At 47.5% G+C, this 19,321-nt stretch overlaps 1 protein-coding gene and 1 long non-coding RNA gene across 5 annotated transcripts; one reads left to right on the top strand and one right to left on the bottom strand.

Moving 5' to 3' along the window:
* Positions 1 to 5,135: 5,135 nt before the first annotated feature.
* Positions 5,136 to 5,916, bottom strand: LOC141566390 (uncharacterized). Its single transcript, XR_012489294.1, has 2 exons — positions 5,831 to 5,916; positions 5,136 to 5,281 (listed from the first exon to the last, which is right to left on the bottom strand). It is a non-coding gene; the product is annotated as an uncharacterized LOC141566390 (long non-coding RNA).
* A 1,768-nt stretch (positions 5,917 to 7,684) lies between these two features.
* Positions 7,685 to 18,425, top strand: SRF (serum response factor). Of its 4 annotated transcripts, none has more exons than XM_074310848.1 (7): positions 7,687 to 8,328; positions 10,653 to 10,919; positions 12,248 to 12,509; positions 13,477 to 13,611; positions 14,906 to 15,097; positions 15,274 to 15,350; positions 15,950 to 18,425. In XM_074310848.1, exons 1-7 carry the CDS (start codon positions 7,813 to 7,815, stop codon positions 16,046 to 16,048), a joined length of 1,548 nt encoding a protein of 515 aa, XP_074166949.1. In that variant the 5' UTR covers positions 7,687 to 7,812; the 3' UTR covers positions 16,049 to 18,425. The 4 variants fall into 4 exon arrangements, with proteins under 4 accessions (XP_074166951.1, XP_074166949.1, XP_074166952.1 ...); XM_074310849.1 differs by having other exon boundaries at positions 7,690 to 8,328; positions 13,495 to 13,611; XM_074310850.1 differs by lacking the exon at positions 14,906 to 15,097 and having other exon boundaries at positions 7,685 to 8,328.
* The last annotated feature ends 896 nt before the right edge of the window (positions 18,426 to 19,321 follow it).

The following is a 19,321-nucleotide window of genomic DNA, read 5'->3' as shown; positions in this document are numbered from 1 at the left end:
ATTTACTGTCTCCTCAACAAAAATCCTTACAGAATCACAGGATCTCAGAGTTGAAAGAAACCTCAGTGATCTTCTAGTCTATATCATGGATTCAAACAAAAACTCTCATAAAACGGACCCCACAAGTCATCAAAGAGCTTTTATTTAAAGACCTCCAGTTAGAGGGAAACCTATGACCTCTTACTGCATCCCACTCTACTTTTGAATAAGTCCAATTGCTAGCAAGTTTTTATAATTGTGGGAGTCAGATTGGATTGTGTAGAGCCTTAGATTAAGAGAATCATTTTTGAGCAGAGAAATGAAATCAGACTTGTGCTTTAGAAAGATTATTTTGGCTGTTGTATGGATGGGTTGGAAAAGACATAGTCTGGGAACAGAGTTGGTGAACAGGAGTTCTACTTGTCTAGGCAAGAGATGATGGTCTGAAGTAGTGATCATATGAGTGGATAGAAGTAATCAGATATAATTATTGTTGGTGGTAGTGTGTGTGTGTGTGTGTGTGTGTGTGTGTGTGTGTGTCTGTGAAATCACAATAGGACTTCACACAAATGGCTAACTGGGAGAGTAGTGATGTCTTCAGTAGGAAGGAGGGGTTTTTGAAGAAGGTTGAAGTGGTAAAGCCATTGGCTTTTCTTGAGTTTAAGATACACATATTTGACAGCCATGTGTGTAGAGATTAATTCAACCCATGGGTTGAGCTCTTTCCCAAGAATGTAAAAAGAAAAGAGGGAGCCCTGGGGAATACCTGTGCTACCCTCCCATTCTGCTCCTCCCCCAAGCAGACAGAATGGATAATGCTTCCTAAAAAGAGACTGAGGTGTGAGCAAAGAGATAGAAATAGAACCATAGAGAGCAGTGCCATGGAAATCCAGGAATTTGTGTGTGGATGAGGAAGCACACCTTGTTATCAGTAGCTATTGAAAAATCAAGATGAAGACTTAGAAAAGATTATCCTTTCAAATATGAGTTTGACTGAAATACTTAGGAAGTTCTATCCATTCCTCAGAATCTATAACTGTGTGATTTAACAGTTAAGAGACTTTGGGTAACCTTAGAGAGAGTAGCAGCGTGGTTAGGAGCCAAATTGCAAAATATTAAGATGTGAACAAGTGGGGAGGGATTTGAAGACATTAAATATAGATGCTTCTAAGAGTTTGGTTGGAAAAGTGGGAGATACATAAGATGATAGCTTGATGGTAGAGTCAAGAGGAAAATAAGGGTAGATCTAAGTATATTACGTAGAGATTAGGAAATGAGCCACTTGAGACAAGGAAAGATTGAAGTTGACAGGGACAGTGATCAGTAGGGCAAGTTCATGGAGAAAATGAAGTGATAGAATTTACAGCACCACCTCAGGGGTGGGAATATAGAAGTTGGGTGAAAAGGGAGTTAACAGTTAACAAATGGCTTCTATTGTCTTTTTTTTTTTCCTTTTATTTTTTGCTGAGGCAGTTGGGGTTAAGTGACTTGCCCAGAGTCACACAGCTAGGAAGGGTTAAGTGTCTGAGGTCAGATTTGAACTCAAGTTCTCATGACTTCAGGGCTGGTGCTCTATCCACTGCACCTCCTAGCTGCCCCAGCTTCTATTTTCTTAGTAAAGTAAGAGATAACAATTTGATGAGGAAAAGTGGAAAATAGAAAAATATTTTAGAATAGCCCCAATGGGGAATGGTTCAGTCATTTGAGCTAGGTTAAAAATTTTGTCTTGCAGCAATGATAGTTCATTTGAAATTAGATAACCTGAATTTGTAGTGTAACCAGTTAGATTGTATGATTTCTTCGAGCCACAGTTTAAAATGTATGATGATGGTGCAAGTGATCCAGGATTGAGGAAGTAGCAAGTCCGAAATAGTTAAGGGGAATGAAATGCACAGAACCGTGTAAAATCAAATTGGTTGGTCCACTCTAGACTTGTATAAAGATGTAAAACTTAGGAATTTGTCTTTTATGTTTGAAGCAATGAATGGAACTTTATATTATAGTTTATGGGGAATAATCATATTCCCTGCAGTAATGACTGACATTTATATAAGATTTCAAGGTTTACAGAATGTTTTTCCATACCATACATTATGCTATCTCAGTGTTTGCTAAGACGCTGGTTTAATTTGGAAGCAAGTTAATAGTCTTCAAGAATGTAAAGGGCTGTTTTGTGGGAAGAGATTATATTCATCTTGTTTATCCCAAACTAGTAGCAATGATGGAAGTTTAAGAGACAAATTTAGACTTGAAATAGGAAAATTTCTTAGAATTTTAGAATTAGAATTTCCTAAAGTAAAATGGGCTACTCTGGGAGGTGATAGGTTCCCCTTCACTGGAGGACTTATAGTGAAGATTAAATGGTTAATTCATTAGGAGGAACAAAATTATTAGGGAATCTGTTGAATTGGATAGATGGTATTTTTTCCCCCTGAGGCTGGGGTTAAGTGACTTGCCCAGGGTCACACAGCTAGGAAGTGTTAAGTGTCTGAGATCAGATTTGAACTCAGGTCCTCCTGACTTCAAGGCTAGTACTCTATCCACTGTGCCAGCTAGCCGCCCCCTGGATAGATGGTATTCAAGAACCACTGTGGTTCATTGAACCTAAATGAGCATCTAACAGAGGCAATGTAGTGTGATAAGAAGAGCTAATACTAGTCAAGAGACTTAGAGATATCTTAATATCCTGGCATTGCTCTAAACTAGTTATATTCTTGCACAAGCCACCTCAGTTTCCTCTACTTACTATAATATTGACTGAATTATCACAAAGCCATGTGGTATGATAGAAAAATGCTTTCCTCAGCCTTACAACCAAGCAGTCAAAAAGTACTTTAGTTAACTATCTCCTTGATGGAATGTAAGCCTCTTAAAGACAAAAATGATTACATTTTTGTCTTTGGATGTCCAGTACCTAGAACAAAGCAGGTGCTTCATAAAAATACTTGATATTCCTATTATGTTACAACTAAATACAGAATAGGAAATAGGTAGGTGCTTTTTTTTTTTTTTTTTTTTTTTCTTTTTGAATTGTGACAGAGGTAAAAATCCATTCAGATGGTTGGGGATAATTCCCAGAGCACCGGATTTTGAAGTCCAAGAACCACTTCTTTTTTATTATCTGAAAAATCGAGTTTTGGGGACGGTCTTTTCATCAATAAAATGATAGAGTGGAAAAAATTAGACTGGCTCTGGCAAGATAACTTGGGTTCAGATGTCCTCAGTGAATCCTGCCTGTGTGACCCTGGTCAAGTCGTGTCTAAACCTTCCCGTGCCCCAGTTTCCTTATCTGATAAATGAAGGAATTAAACAAGACAGTTTCTGAGGTCTCTTCTGGCTTTAGCTGGAGAATTTTCAGATCCTCAAAGATAATGACTAAATGAACTCAAAGGACTTAAAAAGCAGATTGCTTTATCTCTTAATTCTAAATATGCAAGATTATGATAAAAGACTGTGCTATGATTTCTGGGCAGTTCTCCCTCCACCACCACCACCAAAAAAAAAAGAGGAATTTATATTCCCTTTCCCCTGTAAAAGTAATATAATCTATTTCTAGTAGGACAGTATGGAAGTTATAAAAGTAGATGATGCCGTTTCTCACCTGCCTCACTTTCAGAACCATGTAATAAAACAGTGTGGAGCAGTGGAAAGAATCATGCTGTACTTGGTCAACTGAATTAGAGCCCCAGCTCTTACTAATATCTATTAGCTAGAAAGAAATAAGAGTGCTAATCACTTAATTTGTTTGCTCTTAAAAATACAGCTCACCAAAGCAACTTTTATTTACAGGGAATATGATAAGAACAGTGCTTTGGGTAAATGAATATTAATATGAAGGCTTAGGTTAAGAGTTCTGATGTAGAAAATAAAATGAGCTCATTTGAAGAGCACAAGGTATTTCAGTGGAAAAGGAGGCTGAAATCAAAGTTTCTGCATTGACATTTTTGTTCTGTGACCCAAGAAATATTTGACCTTCTAGTCCTCAGCTTTCTAATTTGTAAAATGGGTTTATTTCCGGGTGGTGATGGACTAGATAGACAATTTCTGAGGGCCCATCCTGCAGTGATCTTTCCCAGCAATCACACAGCATCATAGATGACCATGGATTTAGAACTGACCTAAGAAATGTTACAGGTCATGTTAGTCTTTAAAAGTCTTCCCTTTCTGTCCTCCCCTGACATGATTCTGAAACCAGCCTCTTTCAGTTTCTGTTGTCAATCCTAAAACAGCCATTTTACCTATTATCTTAGATAGACATATCTTGATTGGACCCATGGGGCTGGGCCTAACTGAAAAATCTTGCATTTAAGAAAGTGTTTTTTAAAAAGATAAAAATTCATCCTTTGATCACAAATTCTTCTAGTGATAGTGTGTAGCAGCTGTGAGCCACCCAGTTTCTTTTAAATTATCAAAAATGGGCAACCCAAAGAGGCAATAAAGAGATGTAAAAGTAGGTATAATATTCTAAATTATATTACATAATTACATAATGTATATATATATATATATATATATATATATATATATATTACAAACATATTCATCCTCAAAGATTTTCATTGAAAAAAAGTGGCTTAAGAAAAATTAAGTGAACCAGTAAAGCATAACAACAGATATACATAAACTTAATCCTTACAAAATATTGAGGATCAGAGAAAGGCCACTAGCTCATTGCGTGGACTTCCTGTGGAGAATTTCTAAGATCACATGGAAAAGAGTTGATGAGATGTATATAACAACTACAGTTGCATGAAATTTCAGTTTGGGTCAGTGGAAAGGTCACTGGGTTTGGACTTACCTGTATTCAGATCTTGAGGCTGTTTAATGATTCAGACAAACTACTTTCCCCCTGAATCTTAAATTTCTTCATCTATAAAATAATAGAATTGGCCTAAAGTGTGCATCTAGAACCTAGATTTCAGTTCTATGACTCTTTGGAACTGTTAAATCCTATGTTTCCAAAGCACTCTAGAAAGGAAAAAAAAGGGAGGGACCCCAAAACGCCTTGTGGCCGTTTATGCTACTACTTCAGAATTTTTTTCAGCCACATATTATCTGGAGGATAGGAGAAGGAATGTGGGGGCCCCAACTAGAAGTTCTTGTTATAATGCACTGCAGGGAAAGTGAAATTTGGACTGGAGTGAAATTTGATCTCGTTTAAGCCTTATATCAGCAGTGTATTGTGATGGAAGGAAAACACTAGATGTAGAATTCAGAGGACCTGAGTTCAAATTTTCCATGATACATATTTTGGTGATCACTTGGGCAAGTCATTTAACTCTTCTGGGCTTCTTTTTTTCATCTGTAAAATGGAGAGACAGATGGAGATCAGATGGCCTCTGAGGCCCCTTCTAGTGAGTTCTATGATCACGTGAATATAACCCCATGCTTGGTCCTCCTGATGTCTTTTGGAAAATCTCACTGTATCCAGAGAGTGGGGGTGGGAAATGAACAGGGATCATCACATTCTCTCATTCCCTAAGTTAAAGCTGAGAATCCCAATATGACCTTGGTCTATAAAAAGACTAATGTGGCTAGGTTTTGCTTCATTATCCCCATGTTACAAATCAGGAAGCTGGTGTTCAGGGTCTGTGACTTAAGGTTTTCTGAAGCTTAATTCCAGGACACTTTCCTACAATTACAGAATTGACAGAGAACTGGGATGCTGCTGGAGGAAGGCGTAAGGTTGTGGCTGGGTGCTTGGGGGAAGGGGAGAGACATGGGCCACATATACACATGGCTTTCTATGTTTAGAAAACATAAGTACGTTTAGCTTCCCCACTCCTGAAGTCATAAATGGATCTCTAGTCCCATGTAGTCCTAAACACTCATAAGGATGGCTTCCTCTTACCAATTTTCATGGGCAGAAGTTGAGCTGAAATCTTGCCTTGCTTCCAGAAACTGAATAGAAATTTTATTTGAGTAGTCATAACTTCAGTCTATGTAGGCATAGACTACTTTGCCTTTTCGAGTATTGTAGAATATATTGTCTTTGTATTTTACATTTACAAGGAGTACCAAGATTGCAATCCTTTGCATTTGTATTGACTTGGTAAACAAGTTATCAGCCCGTATTACTGATTGCCAGATGCTGGAAACATGAGTACAGTGAATGAAACAATCCTCTACTCCATTGGAATATAATGTTCCTTTGGGATGTAGCATTGAACGTAAGTCAGAAGATGTGGATTTGAATCCTAGCTTGCTTTTTAAACTAATTATGGGACACTTTGCAGCCACTTCCTATCGTGTGCCTCCACCATCCTATGTAAGGAGGAGGGGGCGGGAGCCCAAGGACTGCAAGTGATCTCCAGCGGTGGGGTTCTGTCCAGTTCTATTCCTATACATCCCATTCTTCTTAGTTTTCATTTTTCCTATGAAGAAGCTAGAAAGGTGAGCATGATTTTGACTTTTTTCCTCTACTTTAAAAAATCCCCTCCACCCGATGTTTGCGGGGGTGTGTGAGGTGACTGGGAGACTAACCAAAGAGTCGTGGCTTTGTCCGGTACGTGCCACACGTAGCTGACACTTCCCTAGGCCCGTCTCTTAAGTGGAAGCTGTGATTTCGAATCCCCAAACTTCCTCTCTTCCCCCAAAAGAAAACAGTGCAAGTCCACAGATCTTGGACACTAACTGGGCGACACTGGGTTAAACTTCCGTGACTCGGTTTCCTCACTTGTAAAATGGAAAGGCTGGCCTTTAAGAATTTGCTTTAAATCAGAATTTCCTTTTCTTCTTCCTGACGTAGTTCTTCTGAAGGTCTTCCTCTTATCCCCGAGGTAGAAGACTATAGCAGAAGACCAAGGAGCTGGCCCTTTAAATTAGCCCTAATTAAGAGAGAACTTGGGGGAGCAGGTTTGAGGTGCGGGCACCTGGGGTCGAGCCGGCGCAGAGCCCCCACGGAATGCCTCTCTCTTTGGTGCCTCTTTTAGTTAAGCTGGCCCCCTTGCCCCGCCTCACCAATCCAGCCTCCCCCCTCCCCCCCCCCAATTCTTGCCGGTTGTGGCCCTTCAGAGTTCCAATTTCCTTTCCTCACCGCCCCGGGACAGGCGTTCTAAGCCGCTTCATCTCCCGGGTTTCCCTCCGCCCATTCCACTCCATCCTTGGATTCTTTCTACCCCCACCGGAGAGGGGGCGGAGATCATCCTAGTTCCATCTCCTGTCTCTTTAAGAGACGCCGGAGCCTCCGGACTCCGCGCCTCTGCCTGACGCTAGAATGACAGCAGCTGGCCTGGTATGCCAATGCAAATGAATAGCCCCCCCCACTAAGGCGGGCCAATGGCCGATGGAGGTGCCGGAACCGCCGACCAATAGGGCGGGGGCGCTGGGGCTCACCATATAAGGAGCGGCCTCGCCATAAAAGGAAACATTGTATCTCTTTATATGGGGGGAAGGGTCGGGGGATCCCTCCGCCGACAGCGCGTGGTCCCGGCCCCCTCCGCCCGCCTGCCGCCGCCGCCGCCGCCGCCGCTGCTGCCGCCAGCAGCTGCTGCTTCAGCCCCAGCCCCCGGGGGCACGTTGACGGCCGCGGGGCGCGCCGCCCAAGCTCTCGGACAGGGGGCGCTGCACGCGGCCTGGGGCAACCCGGGCCACCGGGGCAGGAACGAGAGGGCCCGGAGCGGGCCGTGCAAGGGGCCCCGGGCTCGAAGCGGCGGCGGCGGCGGCCGGAGGAGGAGCAGCAGCCCGCAGCAGCAGCGGCGGCGGTAGCGGGAGCCGAGTCGGGGCGGGGAGCGGAGGCCGATGGCGGCGGCGGCGGCGGCGGCAGCAGCAGCAGCCCCGGCCCCGCGCTGATTGCCCGCCCGTCCGGACGCCTGCCCGCCCGTACTGAGCGCCATGTTACCGAGCCAGGCCGGGGCCGCGGCGGCGCTGGGCCGGGGTTCGGCCCTGGGGGGCGGCCTGGTCCGGGCCCCGACGGGGCGGCCGGGCGGCGGGACTCGCGGGGCTAACGGGGGCCGCGGCCCCGGGAATGGCGCGGGGCTGGGGCCCGGCCGCCTGGAGCGGGAGGCGGCGGCGGCGGCGGCGGCGGCGGCGGCCACGGGGACCCTGTACAGCGGCAGCGAGGGCGACTCCGAGTCCGGCGACGAGGAGGAGCTGGGTTCCGAGCGGCGTGGCCTCAAGCGCGGCCTGAGCGACATGGAACTCGGCGTGGTGGTCGGCGGGTCCGAGGCGGCGGCGGCGGCCGTGGCGGCGGCGGCGGCCGGGGCCTATGGCCCGGTCAGCGGCGCCGTGAGCGGGGCCAAGCCCGGCAAGAAGACCCGTGGCCGCGTGAAGATCAAGATGGAGTTCATCGACAACAAGCTGCGGCGCTACACGACCTTCAGCAAGAGGAAGACGGGCATCATGAAAAAGGTAACGCGGGGTCCGGCCGGCCGGTCCCGCACCGACCCGCGGCTGGGCAAGGAGACCGGGGCGGGGGCGTCCGGGAGCAGCAGCGGGAGCAGGAGGAGAGAGCCGGGTGCTGAATGGCAGGTAGTGCCGGAGCTCGGCGTGGGGTCAGGGGGACCCCGCCGGCAGGGGTCCGAGAGAGGGACCAGCAGTGTGGAAGTGGGAAGAGATGAGTAATGAGGGGGAGGGGAGGAGAAGTCGCAAACCTCGGAGGTGTTTGGGCTGGAAAGAGCCGAGGGAGTAACAGGACAAGTCCGAGGCTGCCGGGAAGGGGTGAGTAACAGACAAGGCTCGGGGCACGGCCGGGCAGGCGTGTGCACAGTGTGCAGGGGAAGCACCCAGAGGAAGGCAGCAGGGGTGTGAGGGTATGGAGAGATGGAGAGAGGAGCGGCAACAAAGGTCCACCCACCCTGTCAGGGGCGGCCCCGAGTCGGGGAAGGGCCCTCCTGAGCTCCCGGGACACCGACTGAGTCCCACGGAAGGGGGCAGTGGCAGGGACGGGGTCATCCGGAGATCTGTCCAGCCAGATCTGGAACCGTCTGTCTACATAGCTGTACTTCTAAAGCCATAGCCATGAGACAGATCTGTGTGTATGTGGCCGTAGAAAGCTCTGTCTTATAGAAAACCAGAGAGAGTGCTCTCCAGATACAGCCGGGCGGGAGTCTGTCTGCAGGTCTGTATTTTATGGTGGCCGGGACTAGGGGGAGAGTGTTACTCTCAGGCAGGCAGGTAGGAGGGCTGACACAAAATAGGAGCCGGGAGCATTGTGAGAGGAAGTAGAGGAGAAGCGTGGGGGGAGGGGAGAGGAAAGCCCCTGCACCCTATGAAGAAAGAACTGGTCTAGTGTTTCCATAGTGCGATCGGACCGGGGCTTTGAAAGAAAGTTGAGTGATGGGTAGTACTGTACATGAACATTCAAGTCCCGATTACCCTGGAGTTTGTACTCTTTCTTTTGTAGCAGAGGCCTGAGTTTCCTAAGCTCTCCAGCATGGTAAAAGGGGGTGGGAAGAGGAGGAGTCTGCATTTTTGTTAATCGAGATGGAGGGGGTTGCTTCCCAGTAGAGAGGAATAGCTGCTTGAAGGATAAGCTGCCCGAGCTTTGAGAGTTCTCCTTGCTATCTGCCCAGTAGAGAAACTGGCATTGTTCTGCCGGTCTTGGGGGAGCTGGGGGTATCCCCTGCCCCGACAGAATGTGTGAGACTGACCTAACACACAGCGGGGACTGCCTCCTTTACGGACTCCAACCTTGGCACGAGCAGCTGTCAGTAAGGGTGATGCTCCAGAGCAGGGATCCTCTCTGGTCACTTGTGTGACCAAAACCTACTGGGCCTTAAGCTGTGACAGGCCCCAGAATGAAGGATACGATGTGGCAGGTCGGGGCCTGATGATGAGGGTAAGCAGAGCATTGGTCAGAGAAGCAACTTGGTGTGTAGCGTCCCAGATGCCCAGATTATCGTCCTCCTCCTCCTTTCACGAAATTGTTGAACGACCACTTCAAATGACTTCCCCTGTCTAGGCCTTGACATTTTTCCTCTCCAGAATGAGGGAGTAAGATCAGATTATTTCCAGGATCTCTTTCAGCTCTGGACATTTTTTCTATTGGTATTAATCCCTCAAAAATGAGGAAGAAGAGAGATCAGTGCAATAAATGGGAACTAACTCTACAATTAGGATTCAGGAGCTAAAAGAAAGGGGATATCATTAAAAGTCCTGCCAAGGGTGAGAAAGGGCATTCAGCACAGTATGGATCCCAGCAGGGCTCAGGTTGGACAGGAAAGTGACTTCAGCTGTTTGTGGAAATCCCAGACACATGTTTCTTCCTAGTGCCCTGCTTGCCTTTCAGAACCGTGTGGGCACTTGTGGCTGGGGGTGGCTGGGAGAGTGGGTATGTGTGTAGTGTGCGTGTGCTCTGAGCTTTCCAGCAGCTGTGCTTGGGTCTTGAATCTGCCCAAGTGTGTAGGAGAGCAGCTGAACTGTGCTCCCCTTTCTCCCCTGGGGTTGACTGTAGGGTCATCAGGAGGGACCTGGAAGCTATAACTAGCTAAAGGAGTTTGTGTAGTGCCCTAAGGATGATTTGGGGTGGGGTGGGATTCTTAGTTTAAGTATCAGGAGAGAGGTTTTAAATATGCTCAACTTCTAATGTTAAGAAACCTGATAGAAATTCAGATCATTATGTAATCCCTTCTACTGTACCTCTGAAGAACATTGGGTTAGGAGGTTTTTAAGGGTGTTCTATAGAGGGTTCCTACCCCTTTGCTGACCCACTCACCTCTTCTTCTCCCTTCCAGGCCTATGAGCTGTCGACACTGACAGGAACACAGGTGTTGCTACTTGTGGCCAGTGAAACGGGACATGTATACACCTTTGCTACTCGGAAATTGCAGCCCATGATTACCAGCGAGACTGGCAAGGCACTGATCCAGACTTGCCTCAACTCCCCAGACTCGCCACCACGCTCAGACCCCACCACAGACCAGCGAATGAGTGCCACGGGCTTTGAAGAGACAGACCTCACCTACCAGGTGTCTGAGTCTGACAGCAGCGGTGAGACCAAGGTGTGCACATGTGGGACACCGCGGAGGGAGAGGGACAAAAGAACAGACTGCAATGTGGGAAGGGGCTGGGTCAGTGCTCCCCGCAAGCCTGAAGGACAGGTGCCCAGTTCCCACCGTCTGAGCTGGAGCCCGGCCCCCTGATAAGCGGGTGGCCTCCGTGCCCATATAAGGCATGCTCCGGCTCCACATGAGCCTCCTCCCGCCCGCCAGGCTGCCTGCCTGGCAGGGGCCCTTGCATTCCTCCAGCCAGCTGTCTCCCCACTGGGGGTGGGGGTGGGGGTGTAGCTGAATCCTGCCTGACGTGTGGGCTGGGAGGCCAGCATACACCGGGCCGGGATGATCCTGGGAGCCTGGCATACCTCATGCCTGGCTGGCTTAGCAGCCCACCTATCCAGCCTGCTCTGCCAAGCATGTCACCGAGCACGGTGGGGTGGGGCCACGCACTGGCCACTGTCTGGGTCACCCCCTGTCCCGCCCCTCCCTCCTCCTGTTCCCTCCCTTCCTCCCATTTGGGGGAATGGGCTGGGCTTTCTTCTCTTAGTCACCAGCAACTCCGCCCTCTTGTGGTCTTTAGCCAAGCCCTCTGGCTCTCTTAGCAACACCTCCGCCAATGGGTGGCCAGAGCCAGGCAGCCCGACTGCGGGTCCCTAGTCCATCCTACACATTTTAGGACTTGTCTGTCACTTCCACCTCATGAGGCCTGGAGAGTCAGGATCCTTCCCTTCTCTTCTGTTCCTCCTCCCCTCCACTGCCTGCAAGCCCTTACTCCCCTGCTAATAGAAGAACCTGTCTGCCTCTCTACCTACAGTGTTTTTTGTTTTTTCCCCTCTAGCACAGGTGCTAGAAATGGTAGGAGATTAAGGGTCTTTTGGTGGAAGGGGGGCAGGCACTCAGACTGAACTGGCTTTTCCTCCTACCACTGAGGGGGTAGGATTCTCCTCCCAGGATTGTAGGGGAAAGCATCTGCTCGTTTTCCTCATCTAAAAACAGGGATATAAGAGCAAATCCTTCCTAGGGTGGTTGTGAGGATCAAATGAGATAATATTTGCAAAGTGCTGTTACCCTTAGTGCTAATTATTATTATTATTATTATTCAGACTTTTGAGAATTTTGCAACTTTAAAACTTAAAGGTTCTTTGGAGAGTGCCTGTTCAAAGTCACATCTATGGATAGGCCTGCTGAGGTCCACAGCATTGTTCTTTTTAATTAAGCATTGCTGCTTGGGGACCTAACACTCTGGGATATTGGGAGCCATGTTTCAGTGACAGGTCATGATGGGTAGGATCGTCTGATCTAGGCTCACAGCCCCATCCTTGCCCTGGCTGTAGGATACGCTGAAGCCATCGTTCACAGTCACCAATCTGCCGGGTACAACTTCCACCATCCAGACGGCGCCCAGCACCTCTACCACGATGCAAGTCAGCAGCGGCCCTTCCTTCCCAATCACCAACTACCTGGCGCCTGTCTCTGGTAGTGTCAGCCCCAGCGCCGTCAGCAGTGCCAATGGGACTGTGCTGAAGAGTACAGGCAGTGGCCCTGTCTCCTCCGGAGGCCTCATGCAGCTGCCTACCAGCTTCACCCTCATGCCTGGTGAGTGTTGAGAGAGGCAACATTGATGGGGTTTTCCCACTTCCTGCTTTATACTTGGTGCCCCGAAGAGCTAGCCAGCCCTGGGAGTGAGGTGCGCACAAAGAGACACAGTAGAAAAGGAGAGGGAACAAATAAAGAGCAAGGGTTAAGCCTGACCAAAACTTCTCATGTCCCATTGCCAGATGCTCTCCTTCCTGCTGAACTCACTTACCTAGTCAGCTTACCCTGCTCCCCAACTGCAGCCGGGACAGCAGTCTACTGCTCTCCCACCCTTTCTGATGGGACAAACATGTATCCCTGACAGGTTAACTTCGTCTAAGAGGTCTAGGGGCAGGGACAGAAGCACGAGAGAGCCCACCCTGCTCAAATAGGGCCTCTTGTGGTTAGTGCCACTGCAAGTGCGGAACTCTGTACCAGGTGCTGGAGAAATGTAGCTCAAGAAGAATAAGTAGACAGGATGTGCCTTCTGCCCTTAGGGAACTTTTACAGTCTGGTAGGGACATAGGAAACCCACCCAGATAATTATACAAATTATCACATGTCAGCTATGTTGGAGAAATCCACCATGAAAGTGCTACTACTGAGGCCTGGGGAGAAAGGTAGAGTTATCAATTAGAGACAAGAAGGAAGGAAAAGACCTTCTCGGTGTAGGAAATGCTGAGCAAAACATTGAGGAGGGAAAGCAGGAACAGCAGCAAGTGTTCTGACTATGTCGAAAAATTGTGTGCTAAGAAAAAAAAGATTGGGTATTATCTGATTATGAAAGACTTTGAATGCCAAGCTACAGGATTTATTTAATCTCTTCTTGCTGCACTGCCTGTTTCTGGGCAATGCTGTATCCAAGGGGGAGGAGGGTAAAGGGGAAATGAAAGGTGAGAAACAATATGTCAGACCCAGAAATTGAGTGTGCTTTGGGAGTCTAGTGGTGGATGTGAGTTGCCTTCTAGCTGGGATAAACCATGAGTAGGGTCTCTCCTTCTGACAGGTGGGGCAGTGGCCCAGCAGGTTCCAGTCCAGGCCATTCAAGTTCACCAGGCCCCTCAGCAGACGTCTCCCTCTAGTGACAGCAGCACAGACCTCACACAAACCTCCAGTGGGACAGGTATGGCTCATGTCTCTGTGATGAGGTCCTGACTAGGTTTTGCTTGTATAGGTAATTTCTTGAGACTTTGCACCTGACATCTAAGGTAGGGAAAGTGGGTGGGCTGTTCTTAGTCTTTATAGGGATAAGATAAGAATGAAAAAGGTTTTGAATTTTCTCTTATTCAGCATCTGAAGGGACTAAGCCCAAAGTAGCAGACTGTTTTTAGGGAGGAAGAATATAAAATAGTACAGTTGAAATTAGCAGAGGACAAATAGACTGGCCCTTTTTACAGAGAAGGAAAACGGTGAGGAGGGGGGGGAGTGACTTGCATGAGGTCATACAGCTATTCAATTATCAGTGTCCATCTCTGTATGGCGCTGTGCAAGGGCTGGATTCCCTGAAGTGCCTCCTTTCAATTGAACCTGTGTATTGAGCACTTACCATGTGCTCTTTCAGGACTATTCTAGGGTAAGGAAAATAATGAAGCTGAAGACACTTTTTTACTGTCAGGAAATTAGACACATGCACAGATATACAAAACATAGTGAGAGAGGCAAATACAGAATCCTTTAAGACACGTGGCTTGTGGTTGGGTCAGGACATGAATCAGAAGAATTGTGGGAGTACAGCTGGGCCTTGAAGGCTAGGTAGAATTTCAGCTGGCAGTTGATGGGAAGGAAGACTTTCTGGGCATGCCTCCAGTTACTTCAAAGAATAATCTTAAGATGAAATGTATTATAATTCCCCTTGACTTAAAAGATAAGTTTAAAAAAAAAAAAGATAAGTTCAATAGCTGCATATTTGGGGGGTGAGGAGTGAGAACAAACAGCATGGTCTTCTAACTCCAGAGAGAAGTTTATTGAGATTCTTCGTTATGTAGAATCAGTTTAAACAGGTGTGGCTCTTACTTGGGGGAATGGGGGCGGTTCATAGTGTTAAAACAGGCCCATGAACAGATGGCTGAATATCAAACTTGAAAATGGTGATAAAATTTGTGTTGATGATTTTAGAATGTAAAATAAACTTTTTGGATAAAATTTAGCTATTGCTGTTGCATTTGAGTAAAGAATAAGCATGAGAAGAGGCTGGTTTAAGGCTTTAATCATTAAGTTGGACGGAAGTGATGTCTGTCTCCAGGTTTCCAGGCTGGTTACATCTGTCTTCTTCCTTTTCCAATCCACAGTTGGAGGGCCCTTATTGTCTGGGAGTATGTATGGAGATAAATCTGAAGAGGTTAGGGGGCAAAGGATTAGAGAGAGAATACCTTTTCTTAGCCAGATTCCTGTGACACTTAATTGTCTGTGCTCACCAGTGACACTGCCCGCCACCATTATGACTTCATCAGTACCCACTACAGTGGGTGGTCATATGATGTACCCCAGCTCCCATGCAGTGATGTACGCCCCCACCCCAGGGCTGGCCGACGGCAGCCTCACCGTGCTCAATGCCTTCTCCCAGGCACCTTCCGCCATGCAGGTTTCCCACGGACAGGTCCAGGAGCAAGGTGAGTTGTGTTATGGGGGAGGATGAGAAGAATGAGCATGAGGGTTTTCCCCATTCCCTGATAGGTGATGTTGATCACAGACACTGGGTGGCTCACTCAATTCCCCAACTGCTCCCCTGCCCCAGAGGCCCTTAAATTAAGACCTCTGACTTCAGCCCCTATGATTTCTGGTATAGGTGGAGTCCCCCAGGTGTTCCTGACTGCACCCTCAGGAACTGTGCAAATCCCAGTGTCTGCCGTCCAGCTTCATCAGGTAGGTGGGTAGGGAGCCTCTCCCGCTCCTAGTCGTCATTCCCATTTCTTGAGCATGTATCTGTTTTTGTTAGGTTTTGTGTATGTGTTGGGTGGGAAGGGGGCAGCTATTTTGGATCAGACCTGAGAACTTACTGGTCTAGGGAATTCCCAGTGAAAAATCTCATGTGCCAATTCAGATTAGTAGCTGCTTTGTGTCTAATATCTCTTGGGGAGCTCCCTGGGACACTGAGGGGTTATGTGACTTCCCCAGGGTCACCAGTCTTATGTTAAGAGGTGGGAGGGTTTTCTGGCTTTCTCTCTCACATTTTGCTTCTCTTCTGTACTGTCCTCACAACAACGTAGGAGATAATCTGCCTAAGGAATAGGTACTGTTGGCATTTTGCACGTGAGGAAACAGGTTCAGAAGAGTTGCTCAGACATTAAGGGTCAGAACTAGAAACCACACCGGGCACTTTTGCCTCCCGAGACCCTTCGGATCTCCTCCTGCCTTGGCACTGGAGTGGGATGAAGGTCTTCCAGTGATTCTTAGCTGCTCTGCTAAACAGTTTAAAGCATGTTCATCTGACCTTCTGCCTCACTTTCCCTCACCTCCTACAGATGGCAGTGATTGGGCAGCAGGCGGGCAGCAGCAGCAATTTGACAGAACTGCAAGTGGTGAACCTGGATGCAACAACGCACAGCACCAAGAGTGAATGAGTAGCTCTGCCAACCCTGGACTGATGGATGGACGGCCTCACTTATTTATTGTTGCCTTTTCACGTTTTCTTTACACACACGTTGACAGGCCGCAGGAGGGAGGCAGGGAGGAGAGAGGGGCTGCCACAGGACTTTGCCCTCTCACTCCAGCCAAAGAAATGGACTTGCCTGCCCTCCACCCTTTTCTCCCTCTCTCCCATCCTGGTTCCACCTCTCATTTCTGTTTACTGTGGGGCTGCCTTGCTTCCCCCTTCCCCCCCTTCCCAGCTTGGCTCGATGTTTGCCACGAGTATTAGCTATGCCCAATGGGACCGTGCCCCCTCCTTCCCTCTGTGGGACCTGTGGTCACTAGGGTACTGCATCCTTCTCCTAAGGAAGCAGCTTGGAGGTTCTGCCCTCAGCCTCCTTGCTGCTCGTAGGTTAGCACTGTGTCTGCCATAGGCTGGGTGAGAGACCACCTTCCCTCAGAGCCAACTATGTGGTTGGGGAACTGTGTCCCCACCCGCTCTCCCATTAGTTCCCTAGCAGTTGGGCCTATGCACGGGGCAAATGTCCATGGCCAGTGGCTACACTGCCTCCTGTCCCTTGCCACTTGTGCCACAGTGGCTCCTGGGATGGAGAGAATGGCCTGGATCCCCTTTCATCCCCACTTTACCCCCCTGCTGCTTTACTTAAGGTTTAATTTTGAACCTTTTATTTGAGAGGAGACAAGTGAAAACAAATCTATAAATATATATTTTTAAAATATTTAACTTTTTTTTATGGCGTTTTTCTCATCATCCCACCATATTTTTCCCTCCTCTCCCTTTTCCTCCTCCTCTTCCTTCTCCCACCCTCTTCCCTGGGGAGATAACTGTTGGCCTCCCCAGTACTGGTCGGACTATAGGAGGTAGAGCCATTCTGTGGGCTCTGGGATCCCACCAGTGTGGAAGAGTAAAGGACGTTCTGGGATCTTAACAGATCCTGTACATAAGTCAGGAAGAAGTGGGAAAAGGGCCCTATAGGCCATGCCTCAAAAGAGCGGGGAGGGTTACCACCAGCTCTGGGCCTAGTCTGCCCTTTGGTGTTTAGTAAGAGGGTTTCTAGGAAGCAGAGAAGGGAATCCAGCTATAGGATTAGGGCTTGTGGGAACCTGGTCCCAATCCCATTCTGGCAGAGGCCCTGGATTTTGCTTGTGCCATGTGCATGGGAAATGCAGCCATGCATTCCATCAGGCTCCCAGCTGCCTGGGACAAATTGCATTGCGCAGTGGTGGGGATTGGGGCTGACTAGTAGAGTTGGGAGCAGCTCAAGAGATCGATGCAGTACCGGGGAGCCAGAGAAGGGCAGCTCTCCCAGGGAGTGAGCAGCTACTGTAACTTTTTAAAATTAAGACAAAAAGCCTTGAAGAAAATGACTTTATTTTTCTAAGTGTAACCTCAGTATTTATGTATTTCTTACAGGGGCCGTGCCCCATCCCCCTTACCCCCCATTAGGCGGATGTGCAGGGTAGGCCAGCATTAGCAGAGGGTTTTGTACCCAGTGAACCTGCTCTCCTCCATTACCTGTATTCTGAGCATCTGATTTTCCAGAAGAGGGGAATTGCAGTTGGATTGTGGGTTTTTTAAACCTTTTCTTGACTGCTTTTAATTCAGTGAGAAATAACCCTGCCTTGACAGCTTGATGGTGGGATGCAGAGTCTCTGCTCACAGCCCAGATCTCAAGGGGATTGATTTGCCAACAAACTAGAGTCCTGTAATCTGTTTTCTCCCTGCTGTCTTTCCCAAATCTGGGGTGCTAGAGTGGGAGCCACCATCCTGGGATTTCCCACAAAACCTGGTTGGTGGGGCAGATGGGTGATATGGGGATGGGTTGCAAGGATGGGTTACGGCTGGTGTCTGGGACTAGGAATTGCCTCTCAGAGTCAGGGATTGGGGGAGTTAGGGACTCAGGTCTGTAATGTGCCCAGCCTCTCTTCTCTGAATTGCAGCCATGTCCTCCTAGGACCCACCTTGCCTATCCTTGGGAAGAGAGCTTTATTCCCATCATCTCCCTAAAGAAGGCAAGATCCAGTGAGATCAGGTTAAGTGCTTCTAATGTTTATGTGAGCGCGGCCTTGTAAGAACATGTGTGCTTCAGGGATGAGATGACATTTCTTGTGTGGTGACCCTTAGCGTTCCCCTCCTCTGGCGGCTCTGGGTGTGTGAGTGTGTGGCTGTGTGGCTGTGTGTATGTGTGGTGAGTGTGTGGGGTGTGTTTGAGTGTCAGTGGTTTCTACATCCCTGGGATGCTGACCCGGGAGTTCATGGACATGATCACAGTCCTATGTACAGAGCTTTCTTTTGTATTAAAAAAAAAAAAATACTCTTTCAATAAATGTATCATTTTGTGCACAGAATCTGGGGTCTTGATCTTTTTTTTCCTAACACAATAGTTACACTTTAGACCTTTCTAATGAGAGGTACTAGATGCATAGGGTTGATTCTATTTTTTTCTTTTAAAAATTCTTTTGTTTTTATGTCAATTTTATTTCCTACTATGTCCCCCCAATTCCCGTAAAGCAATCCATTGTATCAATAAAAATGAAAATGAGAGAAAAGGACAATACAAAACAAACCACATTCACCAAATTTAGGATAAATAGTCCTCCATATCCTTAGTTGTCTCTCACCTCTTCAAATTAGGGAAGAGAAATGCAGTAAATTCTCATTTCTGTGTCCAAGCTTGGTCATGATTTCCCAATATTGTTTTTGTTAGCAAAAAAACGCAAAAACTAAAAGGCCCAATACTGAGAGAAGGCTTCATGTGCTACTCTTTGTTATTCCTCTGGAAGAAAATTTGGGGGGCTGGTGCCTGGAATGGAGTATAGTTTGTGTTTCCTGGGTTCGGAAATGTAGTACAGTGGATGGAGGCCCTGAGTTCAAATTTGACCTTAAGACACTAGCTGTGTGACCCTGGGCAAATCAACTTGACTGTTTCCTCAGCTATAATGAAGTATTTTAATAGCACATTCCACATACTAATTGCGAAAGCCAAATGAGAATATTTGTAAAAATTGTTTAACCTAGTGCCTAGTACACAGTAGGCATTATGTAAATGCTTACTATCTTCTTTATACTCCCCCCTCCTAGGGAATAGGAAATTTAATAGGATGGGAATTAGGATTGGGGGGGCAAGATAATTATAAAATTAATAAAAATTTAAAAAAAAAAGAAAAGACTTTGAAAAGAAAAAAACAAAAAGGATTGGGGGGCAAGCAAGGGTTGGCAAGGGGTTCTGAAATGAAATTTATAG

This window comes from Sminthopsis crassicaudata, chromosome 4 (genome assembly GCF_048593235.1).
Source record: "Sminthopsis crassicaudata isolate SCR6 chromosome 4, ASM4859323v1, whole genome shotgun sequence".
Classification (NCBI taxonomy): Eukaryota; Metazoa; Chordata; class Mammalia; order Dasyuromorphia; family Dasyuridae; genus Sminthopsis; species Sminthopsis crassicaudata.
Note: the sequence above shows the minus strand (reverse complement) of the source record. Positions and strands in the feature narration are given on the sequence as shown.